The sequence below is a fragment of the Buteo buteo genome, chromosome 7 (genome assembly GCF_964188355.1).
Source record: "Buteo buteo chromosome 7, bButBut1.hap1.1, whole genome shotgun sequence".
In the NCBI taxonomy this organism is placed as follows: Eukaryota; Metazoa; Chordata; class Aves; order Accipitriformes; family Accipitridae; genus Buteo; species Buteo buteo.
The window spans coordinates 40,051,279-40,068,380 of NC_134177.1; the positions used below are offsets into that span (position 1 = coordinate 40,051,279).

Consider the following 17,102-nt stretch of genomic DNA (forward strand, 5'->3'; position numbering starts at 1 on the left):
CCAAGCGCTGTTTGTATGGAACCAGGACATTTTATATTTGTAAGGTAGCTTTCCTCTGAGGATGCGAGAGCTTTTCAGACACTACATGCCTGTTTCCTACGTTGCTGTGAGGGAAGGAGGTGTTACTGCACAATCCTTACGTCATGTGGTAGCTCAGCAAGAGAGCTGTCCTCCTGGTCCCAGACCCAGGCTCCACATCCAGCTGCTTTATTAGAAGTGTGTGCAGTCACTCTATGAACCTCCCTGCCTGCTATGGGCAAGGCAATCTGAGCTGGATTTTACTTTCTTGAACACTTGTGAAATACAGACCGCTACCCAGCCCAGTCCCCTGCAATCACACACAACCGCGTGCACCAGCAGACACCAGAACATCAACCCAGTATCCAAAGCGGGTATCCCTGTGCCGAAAAGGGACACCAGGCCATAGGACAACAGACAAGTCAGGCAGGGAGTAAGTGGGGTCACAGGCTGAAAGGCTGACCCTGAGTTGCAAAAACTGCAGCTCTCCAACTCCATACTCCCACTCCAGTACCGTCAACATAAACAGAAGATACTTGACACAGGATTTTTCTTTCCCTTTGTAACACAGACTGCTCCTCTTACCTCCAGTGGCTACGCATACAGCCCTGTTACACAACCAGGGCTTGCACAATCCTTGCAGGCATTTTATCAGCTTGCTCTTCCAAAGCTTGGAGTTAGCTCGAACCGAGAGATGCTAGCAACGACCCATGAAAGCAAGTCAATAGATGCATTTCGCAAGCAACCATGCAGCAAGATCCAGTGTACTTGCCAGCACCGCAAAGACAAACCTACTAGCTCCCCAAGTTAGTTACTAAACCTTCCTGACAGACTTGCACATGCGCTGCCAGAGCCAGATTTTCCAAGGAGAAAAATCCAACCCCATCTTTAACTCTGAACCTCCCCATCTTCTACTCCATACAGCGAGAACGGAAAGGAAAATGAGTCAATAACTCTATTCCTTGCAAAGGAATAACTGGAGGCCTAGAAGTGGCTGGTAATTAAGCAAAAATACCACCATAATCTGCCACTAAAGGTCAAACTCAGTCACTCTTTGGATCTGTGGCTCTAGAGAAGCCACTGGAGATACAAGCGCTCCTCTTTCACTCTTTCCAGACTCCATGAGCAATCAACAGCACACAATTGACTTGAATGTTCACTTGGGGAGAAGCAACAAGAGATTACAAGCAGCCTGTAATTATTTGTTCCGACATATGAAATTTCAAACTTTATAAAAAACCAATCTTGGCAGAGGTGCACCTGTCACTGCAGGGCTCATGACTCACTCTCAACAATAGTGTGTATAAAGTAATCTCACCACTCGGATCAAAAGATCACTTTAGGAAAGCAACTTATGCAAGTTCTACAAATTTTTTAGAAGTAGGAGAGCCCATGTTAGGAAACGAACAAAGTTCAGTGTCAGCAGAGGTAACTGCCAGGTGGCTTTCTTTTATATCAGGGGAAAGGGATTGGGAGGACATGGCAGGAGCGCAGACCTGAGCAGGGAAGCCTTTTCCCTAGTCCTTCAGGATCGACCAAACACATTATCTTGGCTGCGTCACAACAGCCAAAGGAGAGAGTAAAGATCAAATGGGATTTCGGTCTGGACACAGTTCCACATGCCACTTTTGCAGTGGGTGAACTAGGTAAAGAAACCATCGCTCCCAGCTCCTGGCCTGTCAGCTCTCACTGCCAGCCGCCCTCCCCAAACCCAACTGCACCCACAGATGCTCCACAACCTGCGATGCTCAAAAGAAAGAGGTTACCTTGCACCTACGGTTCTGCAAGCAAGCGCTGATGGGGCCTGTGAGCTCCAGCACGAACGGCGGCGAGCAGCAGGGAAAGCCTCCCTCAAAACAAGACAAGGAGTTTTGGTCGTACGGCCCCGTCAAGCTCCTCCAGCTGCTTTGGAAGAAACAAAATAAAAGTTGCAGAAGGCACTTACTTGCTCAGCCGTGGCTACCCACAAGGCACCATCTCGAGATTACTGACTGAACAGGAGGCAACTGCAAAGTGATGACAAAGCAAGAGGTTTTATTCTGTCAGTTAGAGCAGGACAAATTAACAGAGGGTTAAGCCAGCTGTATGACACTACCTCCTCCTTCCTGCCTACTCTTCACCTTACTCTGCAAGGTGTAAGGTGAAGATTAAAAGAAAGTGCTCAGTTGCGTCAATTTTTTTTTCCTGTAGCACCGGTATCCTCCCTGCTTCTTCACTGCTTTATAGAAAGTGTTTAGCAAATATAGTTCTTGTGCACCATCACATCCACGTGCAACACAGAGGACTCTCCGAGTCCAGACACTCTGTGCCGTGCACATCTTGTTTCAGTGCAATCAACCAGCACAAGATGCATCTGAAGGAAAACTGACAGCTGTACTGGGACAATGTCAGGTTCTCCAGGAGGGATCTGGCTCACCAGCCCTTCCTCAACAAAATACCGATTTCCTCATCTGCAGCAGAGTAATCTGCAAGTTGGCTTTGCATGTGCCCAACAGCTCATCAGGATTTCTCAGAGAACTACAGAAATACTGGAAGAAAGCACATTCCCTTCTACCTAGCAAAAGGGATGAGTGCATCAGTGCACCCCACTAAGCGCAGCTCTGCTGGCTAACAAAAAATACTAAATCACGCAGCTCCTCACTACGGTCCACACAAACCATAAAGTACTATGGAAGAAGGGATGCCCCCACCAACGCTAGCACTGTTTCGCTTTCAGTATGTAGAAACAGAGACATGATCCTTCCTTGTGCTTTTCCAGCTTCTCAACTGGATATATGTTTCTGCTTTTAAAAAGAGCTGCAAAAGTACAAACCCATTTCAGTTTTCCAAACTCACTCAGATCAGGCAGAAAACCTCAGTGACCCCTCTTCTCTATATGCATTCCACTAAGCATTACTATTTCTTTTCACACTCTGAAAGCTAAGCCAAGCTAACCTGTGGTCTAAACACTGGCAGATCGCACACTCCAAACTGACCAGCTGTGGTTACTCCCGCAAGTAAGACAACTTCCCAAGAATCAATTCCACACTGATGACTAACTCCCAACACTGCGATCCAGGTTTCTTTGCCCCCTCCAGCTTTAATATTCCCAAACAGGGGGTTTTCCATTATTTCCTTTGACAAGCACATTCCCCAAGGGAATAACTTCACTCTCCAAAGCAATTCCTTCAGGAAAAGACAGGGGCAAACAGTCTTCCAACACCCTAGAAGTTTATAAAGAGAAATAGGCGGAACAACAGCAAACCAGACCAGCATTCAGCAAAGGCGTCAAACACCAGGAATAACGTACTGCAGAGAAGCGCCAGAAAAATGAGTTCATTGAAAGCTTTTAACCAGCAACAAACAGCCTAGGATGGGGTAGGTATAAGCAACCCTTCGGCACTGTGGAAGCAAAGCAGGGCGGGCATCGCCCTGGAGCACCCCCCTCCCAGGCTGCCCACCCTGCCTCACGCCCCCGCCTCAGCCCCGCCGTGGGGGACCCTGCTGCCTGGGTGCTGGCTAGCCCCCTGCCCCTGGGGAGCCAGGCATGATAGGGGTACCCCCCCCCAGTCACCCCAGTCCTCCCAGTAACGGGGGCTCAGTCACACCAGACCCCCTAAATAAAAGGGGCCTCTAGGCATCCCAGTCCGCCCCCCCCCCCCAAATAACAGTGGGTCCAGTCACACCAACTTCCCCCCAAATAACATTGGGACCGCTCGCACCCATACAGGGGACCCCAGTCATCCCAGTCCTCCCAATAACAGAGACCCAGTCACACCAGTCCCCCCACAGAACATGGGGCCCGCTCATCCCAGCCTCCCCTACCAGGGGATGCCGGCCCTCGCCTCTCCATCACACAGGACCCAGGTGTCCGAGACCGGCCCTCCTCCTCAGCCACAAGGGACAGACCCAGGGCCCCGGTTCCCCCCCGGGGAGCCTCCAACCCCACCACGGGCGCCTGCGATCCCCGGCCCCACACGTCCCGGTTCCGGTTCCGGTCCCGGTCCCGGTCCCGGTGTCCCGGTCCCCCGGTCCCCCTCGGCACCCACCAGCCCGGCCCGGCCCGGCCAGTCCGATCCTGTCGGCGGCGGCGCCCCGTAGCCCCGGCGCGGCCGGCACGTAGGGTGGATCGCACCACTCGGGCACACGCGCGAGGGGGGGGACACGCTCCGCCCCCGCCCCCCGCCAATGGGCTGCGAGTGCGCCTGCCCGTAGAGATCTCCCCCCTCTGCGAAGGCGCTGTTGGTACGGCCCCACCGCGCCCCGGCGGAGGGAGCCTTAAAGGGACAGGGAGCTCTGGGGGAGGGCGCGGGGTCGGGATTAGGGGCAGGGTGGGGTGCTGGGGTCAAAGGTCAAGGAGGGGGTCAGGGAGCGAGCTTAGGGAGCGGTCGGGGTGCCGGGGTCAGAGGTCAGGGTAGGGTGGGGGCGCAGGGGAGGGGTTAGGATTAGGGTGCAGTGTGGTCGAAGGTGGGGGGTCAAGGTGCAGAGGGCTAGGGGTCAGAGGTCACAGTGGGGTGTAAACAGGGGGTCAGGGGTCAAGGTGGGAGTCAGGGGTTGCGGCCAACATTGTGTTTGGGGACAGGTGAGGGTTGGGGCCAGCACCGGGGTCAAGGTGGGGTCAGGTTTGGGGTTGGGGCTGGGGTCAGGGTGCGAAGCAGCTTTGGGGACAGGCCCCGTCTGAGCCAGGACCCCCGGCCGTGGCTGTGCGCGGTGCCTGGGTGCACGTGGCGGTGGTGTGGGACCCCCCCAATCCTCCCCCGAGGCCGCTGCCCTGAGTGGGGCCTGTGGGGGGGCCAGGTGACCCCAGGATGGAGGTTGGCACCCGGTGGTGGGTCACCGCCACCCCTCCCTGGGAAACGAGGGGCTGCTCCGCCTGGGCAGCTTACAGCCAGAGGGAGCGAATGCTCCTGATTTAACCGCAAACCAGATGATTCAGATGTTTTGGGGAGGCCTTTCTCATAACGCCTGCGATGCCGCTGCCGGGGAGTTGCACAAGCAGCTCTGGAAATGTCCCTGGCAGGGGAGGGTTCTCAACCCCAACCCCCAGACCCTGACTCCCACAGAGGGACCGGTGCTCTCCTCTCTCCTTTTTTTGTGAAGCTGAGTCACGACTCTGCCAAGCCCAGCCCGGCTGAAGCCAGGAACACAGCTTGCCCTGACCCCCACCGAGCAGCCCCACGGCCAGGCCCCGGCCCCCCGGCATCGTGCGTGGGGTCACCCCGGGGCTGCTTCCCCTCCCTCGGCCAGCCAGGCGTTGGCATGTCCGAGGTCACGGTGCTGCCACTATCGCTGTGTTGACACTTGCTTCAGAGTCAATAAAACCCTCGGGGAAGGTGCAAAGTCTGCGCCGGCTGAGCAGGGACCGGCAGGCACCCCAGGGGCCAGGAGGAGTGCGAGGAGGGGGCACCGACCCCAAAAAGCACTGGCTCTGGGGCAGTGATGCCCAGGGCTTCAGGGACACCCTCTTTCATGACAGCACCCGAGCAGAGGGCTCGGGGGTGTGAGGCCACCTGGGCACCTGCTGCCACCCGCATCGGCTCTGGGATTGATCCCACAGAAGCTCCCCAGGGTGACCCCGGTCCGTGACTGTACCCCGCAGGGTGAACAGCCACAGGTTAAAGATCGCAGCATTGGGAACATGCCTGCACTGGCCCCGAGGGGATGGCGGGACAGGGTTCGTTCATGGTTTGGGGTCATCGGGCCCATCGGATGCCCAGAGAGGGGACTGGCATTATGGCACAGCCCATCCAGTTTCGTTCCCTGCGGGGAAGGGGCTGGGCTCCATCACACCCAGACCAAATGTCACAGGGAAGCCCAGCCCAGTCTACCCACAGGGACCTCTTCAGTCAGTGTTTTGCCTCCACACGTATTTCTCCCACCCGCCACGGGGCGTGTGAGAACTCACACCTCTCCGGCTCTCCTCCATCCCCAGCAGAGGCCGGGACTGAACTTTTGGCCGCAGAGCCTCCACAGTGCCAGCAAACAAGCCGGGACCCGGTGGGATAGCCACGGAGGTGGTGTTTGGCAGCGTCCTGGCCCTGGCACAGGGCTAACCTGGCCCTCGATGCAGGATAAGCATCTGCCCACGTGTGCTTTGCCACAAATGAATGAACGACAGGAAAGTGAATACAGACCCATTTTTCTTCTGACATCAGTGTTTCCTGCCGGGCATCCCCACACTGCAGGACCCCCCCCTTGCTCCCAGTTGGGGTGGTGATGTAGCTTAGAGTTGGTTCTGCTTCCCCACGTACCCTCGACTCCTTTTATCTCGCACCATGGTGGGTAGGGAGGAGCAGAGGGGAAAGAGCTCGGCTCTCCTGGAGCATCCATCCCACAGCAGGACTGGGCTGTCAGAGCAGGACCACTGCCCTGAGCACAGGGGAACGGCCAACTCAGCTCCCAGTGCTTGTCCCCAGAATCTCATCACTCTGCAGTGACCCACCCAGGAAAAAAGGGACAACCCAAGGGGCTTTCTGGACTCACTGTGCACTCTGCCTCCAGGGCAGAAGCAATCCTGACCTTCAAAGAAGTGGTGGCTTGACTGGGAACCCACCAGAAGCACAAAATAACAAACCTTCAGGAACAGCATGTTCCCCAGGGGCAGCCATCCTAGGCTGAACTGGGGGTTTATTGATTTTTTTTTTGTTCCCCCCCCGCTTTAGAAACTTTAATTCTCTGTCTCCCCTCCAAGGAAATGACCTGCTATTGCAACATGCAATCAGTAACATTGCTGTGAGCTTAGTTAGGCAAATACCAAAGCCCAACGAGCTGATCATTTTTACGTCCCTCTCTTACAAATTTAATTTCTCTTTTCAGCCTTAGACACATTTGCAAATGTCTCATCCCAACCCCTTCCCTCCTTCCCAGTGACTTCCCTTCCCCAGACGAGGAGTTATGGGTTTGTGACCAGCCCTGGGGAACTAGGACTTGGTTGGACTCCACAGCTGGAGCAGCAGAAGGTCCTCAGCTGATTTATATGACAGTATTTCACTGTGAAACGGCTGCCCTCAGGAAAGGCAGGGAACAGACCTTGCTAGAAATCATCTTTATCTCTACAAACATCTGTCTGAAGGCCACTGAACACAGGAATGACACATTTCAAGTGACAGGTAGGCACCAGGGCAGTTGTGCAGCTGGACTTGGAGCAGCCCCATGGATACAGTGGAAGCTGATCACAGAGAGCAAGTGATCTGCCAAGGTCACCAAGAAGCTCATGACAGAGCTGGGAGCAGGAGAAAAAAAAAAACAAACTGTGGTTTTGTGCCCATCCCGTTTCCCATCCCCAGGGCTCACTTGCAAGGCTGTGGCAGTTGCCTTGTCCCAGCATGGAAAGGTTAACGGCTGGTACCTGCTCCCTCGTGCATGAGCATGTCCCCCCACTGCCAGGGCCAAGGGGCCCACCTTACCTCCTGGAAGGGGGCTTGTTGTCTGTTCCCCACATCAGCCAGGCTTGGGACTGTTCTCACTGCCAGCAGTGACGCAACGGTGACTCTTACAGGCCAGGGCTTCCTTTACCACTGTAAAGCTGTGAAGCTACTAGCTGGAAACACGCCATCCCTTTGAGGGCTCTGCAGGGAAAGTGAATCTCTTACTAGATCAGCCGATAAGAGTTGGAAAGGAAAAATATCCGGTTTCCAGCCCCAGGAGCGTTTTCCAATATGCAGTACTGGTCTTCCCCAGTGCGCGTCCTTTGTCACCAACCTGGCATGCAGCTAGCACCCTCAGATGCCCGCTGCCTGACCTGCAGTCCCCATCGCACCCAGCCCACCACCTGGAGGGGCATGCTCCAGGTCCCCACTTGAAAGCAAACCAGGACACGTAGCAGTTTGTCTTTCAGATTGTGTTTCAAGCTTACAGTTTGGAGGTATACAACATTTGCAATTGCTACCAGTCCTCATTGTGCTTCTGCACGTTTCTGGAAAAAAAGTCATAAAATTCCTAGGTTTACAGAGGAGGATCTCACAAGGAGGAAAATCAAGGCACTAATGAGAGTGGAGTATCAGCATTTCAATGTTATGTCTAGCATTTCTTTCCTGGTATTAAAAACATGCTTTTAAGTTCCAAACAAGCACCTTATCCTGTTTTTGTTCCACACTAAACATGTAACAATGCAATTGCTGTCAGCAGGAAAAACAAGAACATGAAGTCAAGTCCATTTGCGATCCCATGGAGGAATGAAACAATCAGGGATGAGACAGAGCTGGCTGCCAACTCCAGGCTGGTTCCCAAATTGCTGCATCCTCCTGCAGAAAGCCCCTGCCCAGGGGTGCCTGCCTTTGTGAGCAGAGCTTCTTACTAACGTGCATCTGAGGTCTAAATCCTAAGCATTCACTTCAGTCTTCCCCCAAAGCAAGCCCCTGCGAGGCCACACGTAACTGTGGCAGTCATTCCAGAAGGGCTGCTGGAGAAATAAGCAGCTGTACAGCAACATGGGGCTTCTTCAGACACCGAAAAGGGGAAAACGGAAAGAGACACGTACATGCTTTGGAGCATGCAGCTGCCAATGCTGCCTATAACCCTGGCTCACTGATAGCATGGAAAAGCCCCAAGACTACTGCAGTTTCTGGGGGACAAGTTAGTCACTGCAAGAACATCTCCAAGAGCAGTAATGGCACTTTGTGCTTCAGGTAGCTTTTTTTTTTTTTTTTGAGCACAAAAAAACCTCTAAGCAAGGAGTCAAGAGCAATAGTTGAGATCCTGGCTGATTTACAGACACAGAGACAGAAGATTCCTCCTGGGCATAGCACAGTAAAGCAACTACACAGCTGGAAGTAAAGCTCAAGTCCCACCAACTCGACCAAACTCCTTCGTTACTGCCACAGGCACCAAATGCTGCATCCTGCTCTGAATCCTTTGCTGAAAACTCCCCTCTCCCACACACCTTTCCACCAGCTCTGAAGAAAACAGAGAGAGAGATTGTGCTAATATTGGTGGGTGAGACATCTAAAGCTGAGCAGTGTGAACACCCCCAGTGGCATTGCTACATTCCAGTTAATTCTTCTAACCCACTGTTAAGGTCCCTCCTAGCTCCTTGGATTTATATACATTTGCTCAACAAATGGCCAAAATCCCCTACTGAAGAGTCTTCCACTACTTTGCATGCATCTGAGGTTGCCTTATTCACAAGTGCTGGCAACACAGGCTGAGCTAGTGCAGTGCTATCAGAAAATGAAGGCAACATGTTGATGCACGCACAGATCGCAGCTAAGAAGGACCTTCAGCATTTTAGAGCTGTGTTTTGGCAGGCAGAAAAGGGTGTTCTGTACTCTGTCCTCTTGCCTCAGCCCTGGTTTAACAAGCCCCCTTCAAGGCACACTCTTAGTGGAGAAGTCATTAGCAGAACAGACATCCGTCCTCCTCCACTGAAATATTAAGTTATAAACTAAGGTTTCCATGATTTCAACCTCTTTTGGGTCCGAGCTACACCACACCTGTAAACAAGATAGGAGGCTGAGAGCCTCAGTGTAGACAGGACATGTCCTTATTGCTGGAGCCTAGTTAAACCCCAGATTAGTCCAGGGTTTTAACAATTTGGTTCCTAGGTTGAGTCGGGGAGCTGGTGCACTGTAACTCTAGTGGCAGTGTGGAAAAAGGCAGCTGCTAAATACAGCAATGAAAAAAAGACTCCAAAAGGATGAGAAGCACACAGAGGTGATACAGTCCCCATCCCCATTTTTTACATTATCAAAAAGTAAAAAAAAAAATTATAAAGTAACTATAATTAAAGTAGCCTGTGCCAGGGGGCAGGGGAATGGCCTACATTGGAGCTACCAACCCATTCCACTAGTCACCCAGATACAGCAAAGATGCCAGCAACGCACTGCTGTGTGAGCATCACACAATGGTCCTGCCAGAGTCCTGCTGCTTTCTGGAGGATCAGTACACCTGCACTCTCGAAAATTCAGCTGAAACAGGAGCCACCGTGGCTGCTGGATACCCTGATGCTTGCTGAACCCCAGCCAGGGGGCCCACGCCTGCAGGTGTCTGTGGATCAGTCAGACACACGTGCTGTGGGGGGGAGAACTTGCCCAGCTGGCAGCACTGTCCAGGCGAGGCTCCAGCATGGGCCTGCACGTAACACTCTCCAAAGGCACCTCTGACTTGGTAGGGGGAAGAAGCAAGGCTGTGTCCTGCAGCATGGCCATGCTGAGATCCCTCGTGTCCCGGTGCATGGCCACATCCTGGAGCGCAGCTGTGTTGAAACCCCTGGCTCAGAGCATTAGGGTGCTGCATCTGGAAAGGAGGAATAGCCGGAGGCGAAGAGCAGTAGTAGCTTTGGGTGGGGTAGGTGCCTGGTGCAGGGTTAATCCTGGGCAGGAAGAAAACAGAAGGTTACACTGTGTTGAGAACTGGCATTGCCTAATTAGTGCTGGAAGTGCCCTGGGGGTAGATTTCCTCCTGACCAGTACTCAGAAAGGTCACTGCAATCCACCACAGAGACTCACTACAACAAGAGTAGCTCTTATTATAAGCAGCACTTAAGTAAAAATAGGTTTACTGGCCTCCCAGGACAGATGTTCCCACTCCCACCCCACCCCAATTCCACACCCACTGAACCAGCACGGTTCTTGACCTGAGTCTCTTTGTGCAAAAAATATGCAAGCCAAACTGCAATGTGCTTTTAAGATTTCCATACGCATCCTCCCTGCCTTCCACTGAACGACACATCTGCTAAGTTATTAATCAGAAGTCACAGCTGCCAAGTGTTATTTATCAAGAAGACATAAAGGCCTTTGGTGCGAGTAAGAGCCCAGAGTATAGAGCAAAAAGGGAAGGAGGAAAGAGTTACAAATAAAATTAATCATTCAGAAGCAAGGTCTAGAAACAGCCTTTGCCAACAGAAGGCATGACTCATCCCGCCAAAACGTATCAAGAGAGAGGCAATCTGCCTAGAAGCCAAAGCCTCTGGGACTTCAGGAGTATGGCTCAGCCCACGCACAACACTAAGATGAGTGCTGAGAATCAAGACAATATTCATGAAGACCATGACTGCCAGAGTCCCAGCAAGAATAAGAGACTGGCTCATGCTGGGCTTTTTGGGCTTGGATTTTTTTATTTGGGGTGTGGTTTTGGGGTTCGTTTGGGTTGTTTTGGTTTGGGTTTTTTTTGTTTGTGGACACAAACATGATGTCAAAATCTGGACCTCCTAGAAATGTCTCCTGTCTGGTGGCAAGTTGATGCCTGAAGTCTTATGAAAATTTAAAAAAAACCCAACCAACCAACCAAAAACAACCAAAACCCAAACCATCAAGAGCTCTTACTTGGGATTAAGAATCAAAATAATAAAAATTAAGCCTCAGAAGCACATGTAGAACTTGTGTCCAAGACACAAAGACATGCAAATTTAGCTGCAGAAATGGAAACATCCTAGAAACACCTTCCCACGTCCTGCTTGATAGTCAAATGTTTATGTAAATACCTTTGAGCCAGAACAGTCTACTTATGTCATCTCACCTAAAGAAAGCAGGTTTAGACACAGAGCAGAGATGCTGTCCGCAAGTTATTAGCAGAAGCATTAGGCTGATGCAGACACAAGCTCAGCATGCAGTGAGACAGTCCCTCCTCCCAAAAGCAGCACTTGCACAGAAGGGAGAGAGTAAAAAAACAAATGCTGCCGAATCTGCCTGGCCTCTCCTGCAAGCACTCACACGTTTGAGTGCCCTAATGGATCTGGGGTACGCTCCTGCTGCAGGCAAGGGTTTGTTTTATGGTTTCCCCATGGGTAAGGGCAGATGCAAACACTTGGGAATGCTTCCACTTCAAAGAACACTTTACAGTGAGCTGATGGCTTAAACAATACATAGAATTTAACCCTTAATAGAAAGCTATCCTTCCTCTGTGAAACTGAAATGACGAAATAGGGAAAAATTTGACCTACATTTCCAAGCTTTTTAGAATACGAGCGAGTTCTCACAGCTTGTGACATACACAAACTTAGAACCATTCCTGAATGTCAGCCACGGGCCCCAAGGTTTCTTTTCGGTAAAGCAATCTTGTCTTGACACTGAAAACATGCATTGAAAGGTCTACATTGAACTTCGTAAGTGACATCTTTAATTTATAATGCTCTGCTCCTACATAAATTTGGACACAACTCACTTCACAGCATTCCTGGGAGGTGAGGTGGGGCGAAGAAAGATAAAGATAATGCCCCAGGGAGCCATACAGCCAGAAACAAATGCCATAAGTCCTAATGTTAGGGCAAAACTGCACAACTTAACTTTCATGGCAGCCGAGCTGCAATACCTTTGCATGTGTACACACTGCCCTTACAGCAAATGAGAGGTCTTTCACCTCAATTCAGCTTTCAGTGAAAGACCTGCTTGAGTTAATGTGTGATAATGTATTAGTCACAGTAATGTCACCAGTGTAACATTAACGGGTCAGTATGTTCCCAACACTCAGGTTATGAACACAACAAGCACAACACAGCTTTTAAAGGCAATTTAATGCCTCCACTTACACCTCAAAATTCCCCTATACTGTAAGATTTTCACAGGAACTCTTGTACTTACTTGCTGCTTTCAAAGGCTCTTCTCTCTGCTAAGGACCCTGGGATATATTTCAGCCCTGGTATCCTCTTTATCAGACTGAAAGGGAGCACCCGGTCCAGCTTAGTGCCCACCGACTCCGGAAAATCCAAGCAGAAACAGTAGCCAAGACCATCTGAAGTCAGCAGCATGTTAAGGAGGACTGCAGACAAGACACACTCATTTCTGACACAGCCACACACAATCCCAGTCTGGCCACAAGCCACTTTCCCTGGAGAATTCTCCCAGTTTTACCCAGCTCTATCTTCACAGACCATCACCCTTCTCAGCTCCATGTTCTCTGCGTGCACTAAAGCCACAGGGGAAGCAGAAGCCCGAGGTGAAAAACAAATGCAGAACTGGGTGTGATGAGACCAGCAAAGCCAGTGAGAATTTAATGCAGAGCAAGAGTGCAAGCCCGTGCATCTCAGCAATGAGAACCACAGCATGCCCTCCCCCTCGTGAACCAGCGATCCCACTCTGGTTCAGGGCTTCGCATGTGGAAAGGATACAGGCTTCCCCAGCTAGAAGCCCACACAGGTTACTCAAGAGAGAAGAGCGGGGGATAAACCATGCTATGCAAAGCATAAACCATGGCATCAGCACCACTGGAACTCTAACCCCAAAAAACAGAGTCCTCTTCATCCGCGAGCGGGTGGTGGACACACCCAACATAGCAAAAGCTACTGGCATGAATCCTCTGGCATCTTCCACCGCTGACACCTTCGAGACAATGGTCTCGAGTAAGAGGTACAGGAGGGCGGAGAGGACGGCAAAGGCGACGGTGAGGAAGCAGTGCTTCACAGTGCCAACGTTCTTCTCAAAGCTGCCCGCAAAATACCAGATGATAATGGCACCGCAGGTCAAGGATATCAGGTCATCATAGACAAAGATATAGGTAACTAACCTGTGAACTGAGCACACCAGCATATTAGAAAGGCAGAGGCAGCAATGAATTTATTTTAAACCACTACAATGACATGCTTGAGCAGAGGGAGAGTGAGCCTACAGGATTAATTAATAGCTTTCATTTCTATCTTGGTGTAGAAGAAAAGGAACTCGAGGCCTTTAAAACCAGGCATAAATAACCAAATAGAGTTAAAACAAGTGCTATCTTGGGTATCGCAGACATATGGACTGACTCTTGCTACTTCCTGGGAAGCTGCCTGGAAAAAGCAAGAGTATCTGTAGTAAATTTCAGTCTCATTAAAAGAGAAGGCAAGAGATATAAAAACAACTGTTATGGTAACTATGATTCTTCTCCAAAGATAAACACCTCTTAAACTACTAGAAGGCTGATTTTTCTCACAGAAAATGCCTAGAGGTTATCAGACCTTAGAAGTGATCCCAGGCTCTGTGGTTAGCTGTTCTCCTGGGCACTCAGTAAGGACTGAAGCAGAGTTCTCTACCTCCCTCCCATCAACCTCAGTCCCATAGCCAGGAAAACAGCAGTTGAGGGCATAACCTGGTGCAACCTGACCGTCCCCCTGGAGACATACAAGGAGATGGCGGAATTCACCCATCAGCTCAACACTGGACTGCTCAAAGAAATCGCTGCATGGGGGCAAGCAGGAACATGGGAATTAAAAGCACGATAAAAATCGTTTTGGGAATACCACAGGGACTGAGGAAAGCAAACCCCTCAAGCTCCTAACAGCATACGCCCTCTCTGCATAGTATCAAGGGCCAGAGATGGGGACTGAGGGGAGAGCAGCCTGATATAGGGGGGCTGAGATGGATGCCCAGCAGACTCGGTGCAGGTCAGGGGAAGTGCCTAGAGAGGGGGGAGCAAGGGGCACAGTGCGGGTCATGGGGAAGGCCCAGAGAGGTGGGCCACGGAGGGAGCGGCCGGCTCGGTGGGGGATTTGAGGAAGTGCCCAGAAATGGGGGGTGAGGAGGGGGGACCAAGGGGCTCAGGGCAGGACACGGGGCAGGCCCGGAAAGGAAGCAAGCAAAGGCTCGGTGGGGGATTCGGGAAAGGCCTGGAACGGGGGACCGACGCGGGGACAAGGGGCCGGCGAGGCGGAAGGACCAAGGAGGCGGCGGCTGCTCCACCCCGGCGGCCCCCGCTCACCTTCCCCCGCGCGGAGGGCGGCGGGCCGCAGCGAGGCGGCGGCGGAGGAGGCGGCGGGGGCTCCCGGCAGCAGCCCGGGCGCGGAAGCTCCGAGCGACAGCAGCAACGTCAGGGCAACAGCGGCCGGCGGGCGCCCCCACCCCGCCGCCATGCTGCCGCGCGCCGCCCCGCTTCCGGCCGCCGCCGGAAGGCCTGGACCGTTGCCGTGGCAACGCGAGGCGCTGCGGCGCCCCCGTTACCATGGAGACGGGCGGGAGGTGTTTGGGTCGTCCCCCCCCCTTTTGAAAAATTTTTTAATTATTATTATTATTATTATTTCCCTTTCCAGAAGGGAAAAATATCCCCGGGGAGAGGTGTGAGCTATCGCTGGAAGCCCGCCCCAGGCTGGGTTACTGCCGGCCCTCCGCCACCCACAGCCCGCCTGGGGTGCGGGAGGCCCTGCCAGTCCCACCGAGCCGGGAGGGCCCCGGACACCCCCGTCCGCTCCCCGCTGCCGTGGCGCGGGGTTAGGCTGCTCGGTAGGGCCAGGCGTTTCCCTTCAGGTGTGAGGGATGGAGGTGGAGAGGAGCACCCGCACCGGAGCTGCGTCTGCCCACCCGTGCTGGTGCAAATGGAGGGGATGCCTAAAGACAGACCTGCTCCATGTCAGTGCGTTACAAACCAGGCTAAACCTGCTGAAACGGCATCAACTTTGCTGTTCGTTTACAGTGTTGTGCACGCACTGGCTGAACACCCCACTGCCTGAAGGGAAGTGGCAGATGGAGGGATGCTCTGACATGGGAGCCCCTCACCCCGAGAAGCTGCTGCATGAGGAGAGGGACGTGCAGGAAAAAAGTGAGAAGCAGGGAGAAATAGAAGCTTTACTCCAAGGGCTGTGGGAGGCCCCAGCAGTGAGTGGAGGATGTGGCTCCTGTTGCCCAGCTCCTGGTGCTTGGACACACATCCGCTCGCCAGGAACAGTTACGTGGCAGAAATGCTCCCCTGCCACCGGCTCCTCCTCCGGACACGACCCCAGTCGCAGGCTGCTGGCTCAGGTATAACAAGAGATCCGTGAGGTCTTGTATACAATGGAAGGATCAGAAGAAACACACCTTCCCACCCCCCCTCTGATTTTGCAAAGTAGAGAAAGTGTTTGAAGCAGCTGGGATCTCTTTCAGCCAAGGGTGATGAGCAGAGGGGTTGAGAGTCCGACATCTTTTTCCCAGTCCAGCTTCAAAGTTTTTGGTTGGGAGCAACGGGAGAGCACAGCACAGACCTATCAGCAGGCAAACAGACACGTCAGCTTGTCTCTCTGTCTCAGCTAATGCCATCTTCCATTTATGAGAATCCTTCAATCTCTGAGGAATGTAAAGGCACTAATAGGCTTTATGCAGAGCAAAAGATCCCCCCACCTCCCCTGCCCTGCCCTGCCTATGAAGCATTGTTTGGGATCTGCCCTAATCCCGACGGAGCATGGCAAAGGCAGCCTTTGTGAGAGGTCCCAGGTTGTCGCAGGCATGGGAAGACTAACAGCACAGGAGAAGATGTCACGGCTGGAAGAACTGAAGTTTTTCAAGGGGAAACCGAAAGACAGGGAGAGAGCTCAACCCCTTTTTTTAATTAATCATTCTAGTCACTGCTTGTTTTGCAGAAACTTATTTTAGGCTGTGGCAGTGGGATTTGCCTCCCACTGCTACACCCAGGGGGGAAAGAAACAGCCCAACTTATTTGCAGATCTGGTCAATTCATTCAGCTGAAATCAGAGAATGCTCTTCGCTGCCTTTAAAAAATAAAAACCAGGGTAAAATCTCACAGCGCTTGCTGTTTCCCCAGCTGATGCATGCGCAGACTGTCACTAGACAGAAAGTGTGCAATGGTTAACTTTCCCTCTCTAGCTCTTGCAAGAAGGTAGCTTGATCTGAAATAAGAAATATGACTGCTCAAAAACAATCAGATTAAATAATCAACATTGCTTTTGCTGTTGCTTCAGTTCACTCCTCATTAATCTTCCTTTCTGAAGCAATGTCTCGTTTCATATACTTGCTTCCCAAGATCACGATCCCTTTTCTTAGCCATTCTCCAAGTCAATATTTGGCTTTTTAAGATAGTCAGAAACCTGGCTAACCTGGTTTGGTTTTTGTTTTTTCCTCTTTAGGACCCTGATTTTGGATGTTTTCTCTTAGCATCTCCCTTCTTTCCCTGGCTGCACACACCCAAAGCATAGCGAGGGCTTCTCCCCCCTCGGTACCCCCCATAGCTGCTGTGAAGTTTGGCATGGTGAATTCTTTTTTGGAAAGCCTGAAACATCCTCAGGCCCAAATGATGATGCACAATCGGGGTGCCGAGAGGGAACCGAGGGGGCCGCTGGTGCGGAAAGCCGGGCGTTTGCCCGGCTTTCCGCACCAGCAGCCCCCCCGGCTCCCTCTCGGCACCCCTACCGTACCCTGCCTGTTTATTAATTAAACTAATCTAATCTTTTAAGCCATTCCCGGCCTCCCTGCACAGCCTCCTACAACCCAGCA

At 52.2% G+C, this 17,102-nt stretch overlaps 2 protein-coding genes across 2 annotated transcripts in view; both read right to left on the reverse strand.

The window, feature by feature from the left end:
• The window catches only part of POR (cytochrome p450 oxidoreductase), a 31,485-nt gene extending 27,366 nt beyond the window's left edge, over window positions 1-4,119 (reverse strand). Inside the window, exon 1 of the mRNA XM_075032541.1 lies at window positions 4,047-4,119. The gene's annotated coding sequence lies outside the window, so the exon portion shown is untranslated. The remainder of the gene's footprint in view (window positions 1-4,046) is intronic.
• RHBDD2 (rhomboid domain containing 2) lies at window positions 1,820-14,788 on the reverse strand. Its single transcript, XM_075032542.1, has 5 exons — window positions 14,602-14,788; window positions 13,040-13,441; window positions 12,513-12,663; window positions 7,404-10,306; window positions 1,820-1,923 (listed from the first exon to the last, which is right to left on the reverse strand). Exons 1-4 carry the CDS (start codon window positions 14,750-14,752, stop codon window positions 9,874-9,876), a joined length of 1,137 nt encoding a protein of 378 aa, XP_074888643.1. The 5' UTR covers window positions 14,753-14,788; the 3' UTR covers window positions 1,820-1,923; window positions 7,404-9,873.
• Window positions 14,789-17,102: the final 2,314 nt, after the last annotated feature.

Bases quoted from the DNA above. Each gene is read 5' to 3' on its own strand.
- RHBDD2 (XM_075032542.1), bottom strand. From the start codon at position 14,752: ATGGCGGCGGGGTGGGGGCGCCCGCCGGCCGCTGTTGCCCTGACGTTG. The intron at 13,442-14,601 runs GTGAGCGGGGGC...TGGTGTGCTCAG, and splicing joins CGCCCTCCGCGCGGGGGAAG to TTCACAGGTTAGTTACCTAT. The intron at 10,307-12,512 runs GTAAGTACAAGA...CTTCCTGCCCAG, and splicing joins AGAGCCTTTGAAAGCAGCAA to GATTAACCCTGCACCAGGCA.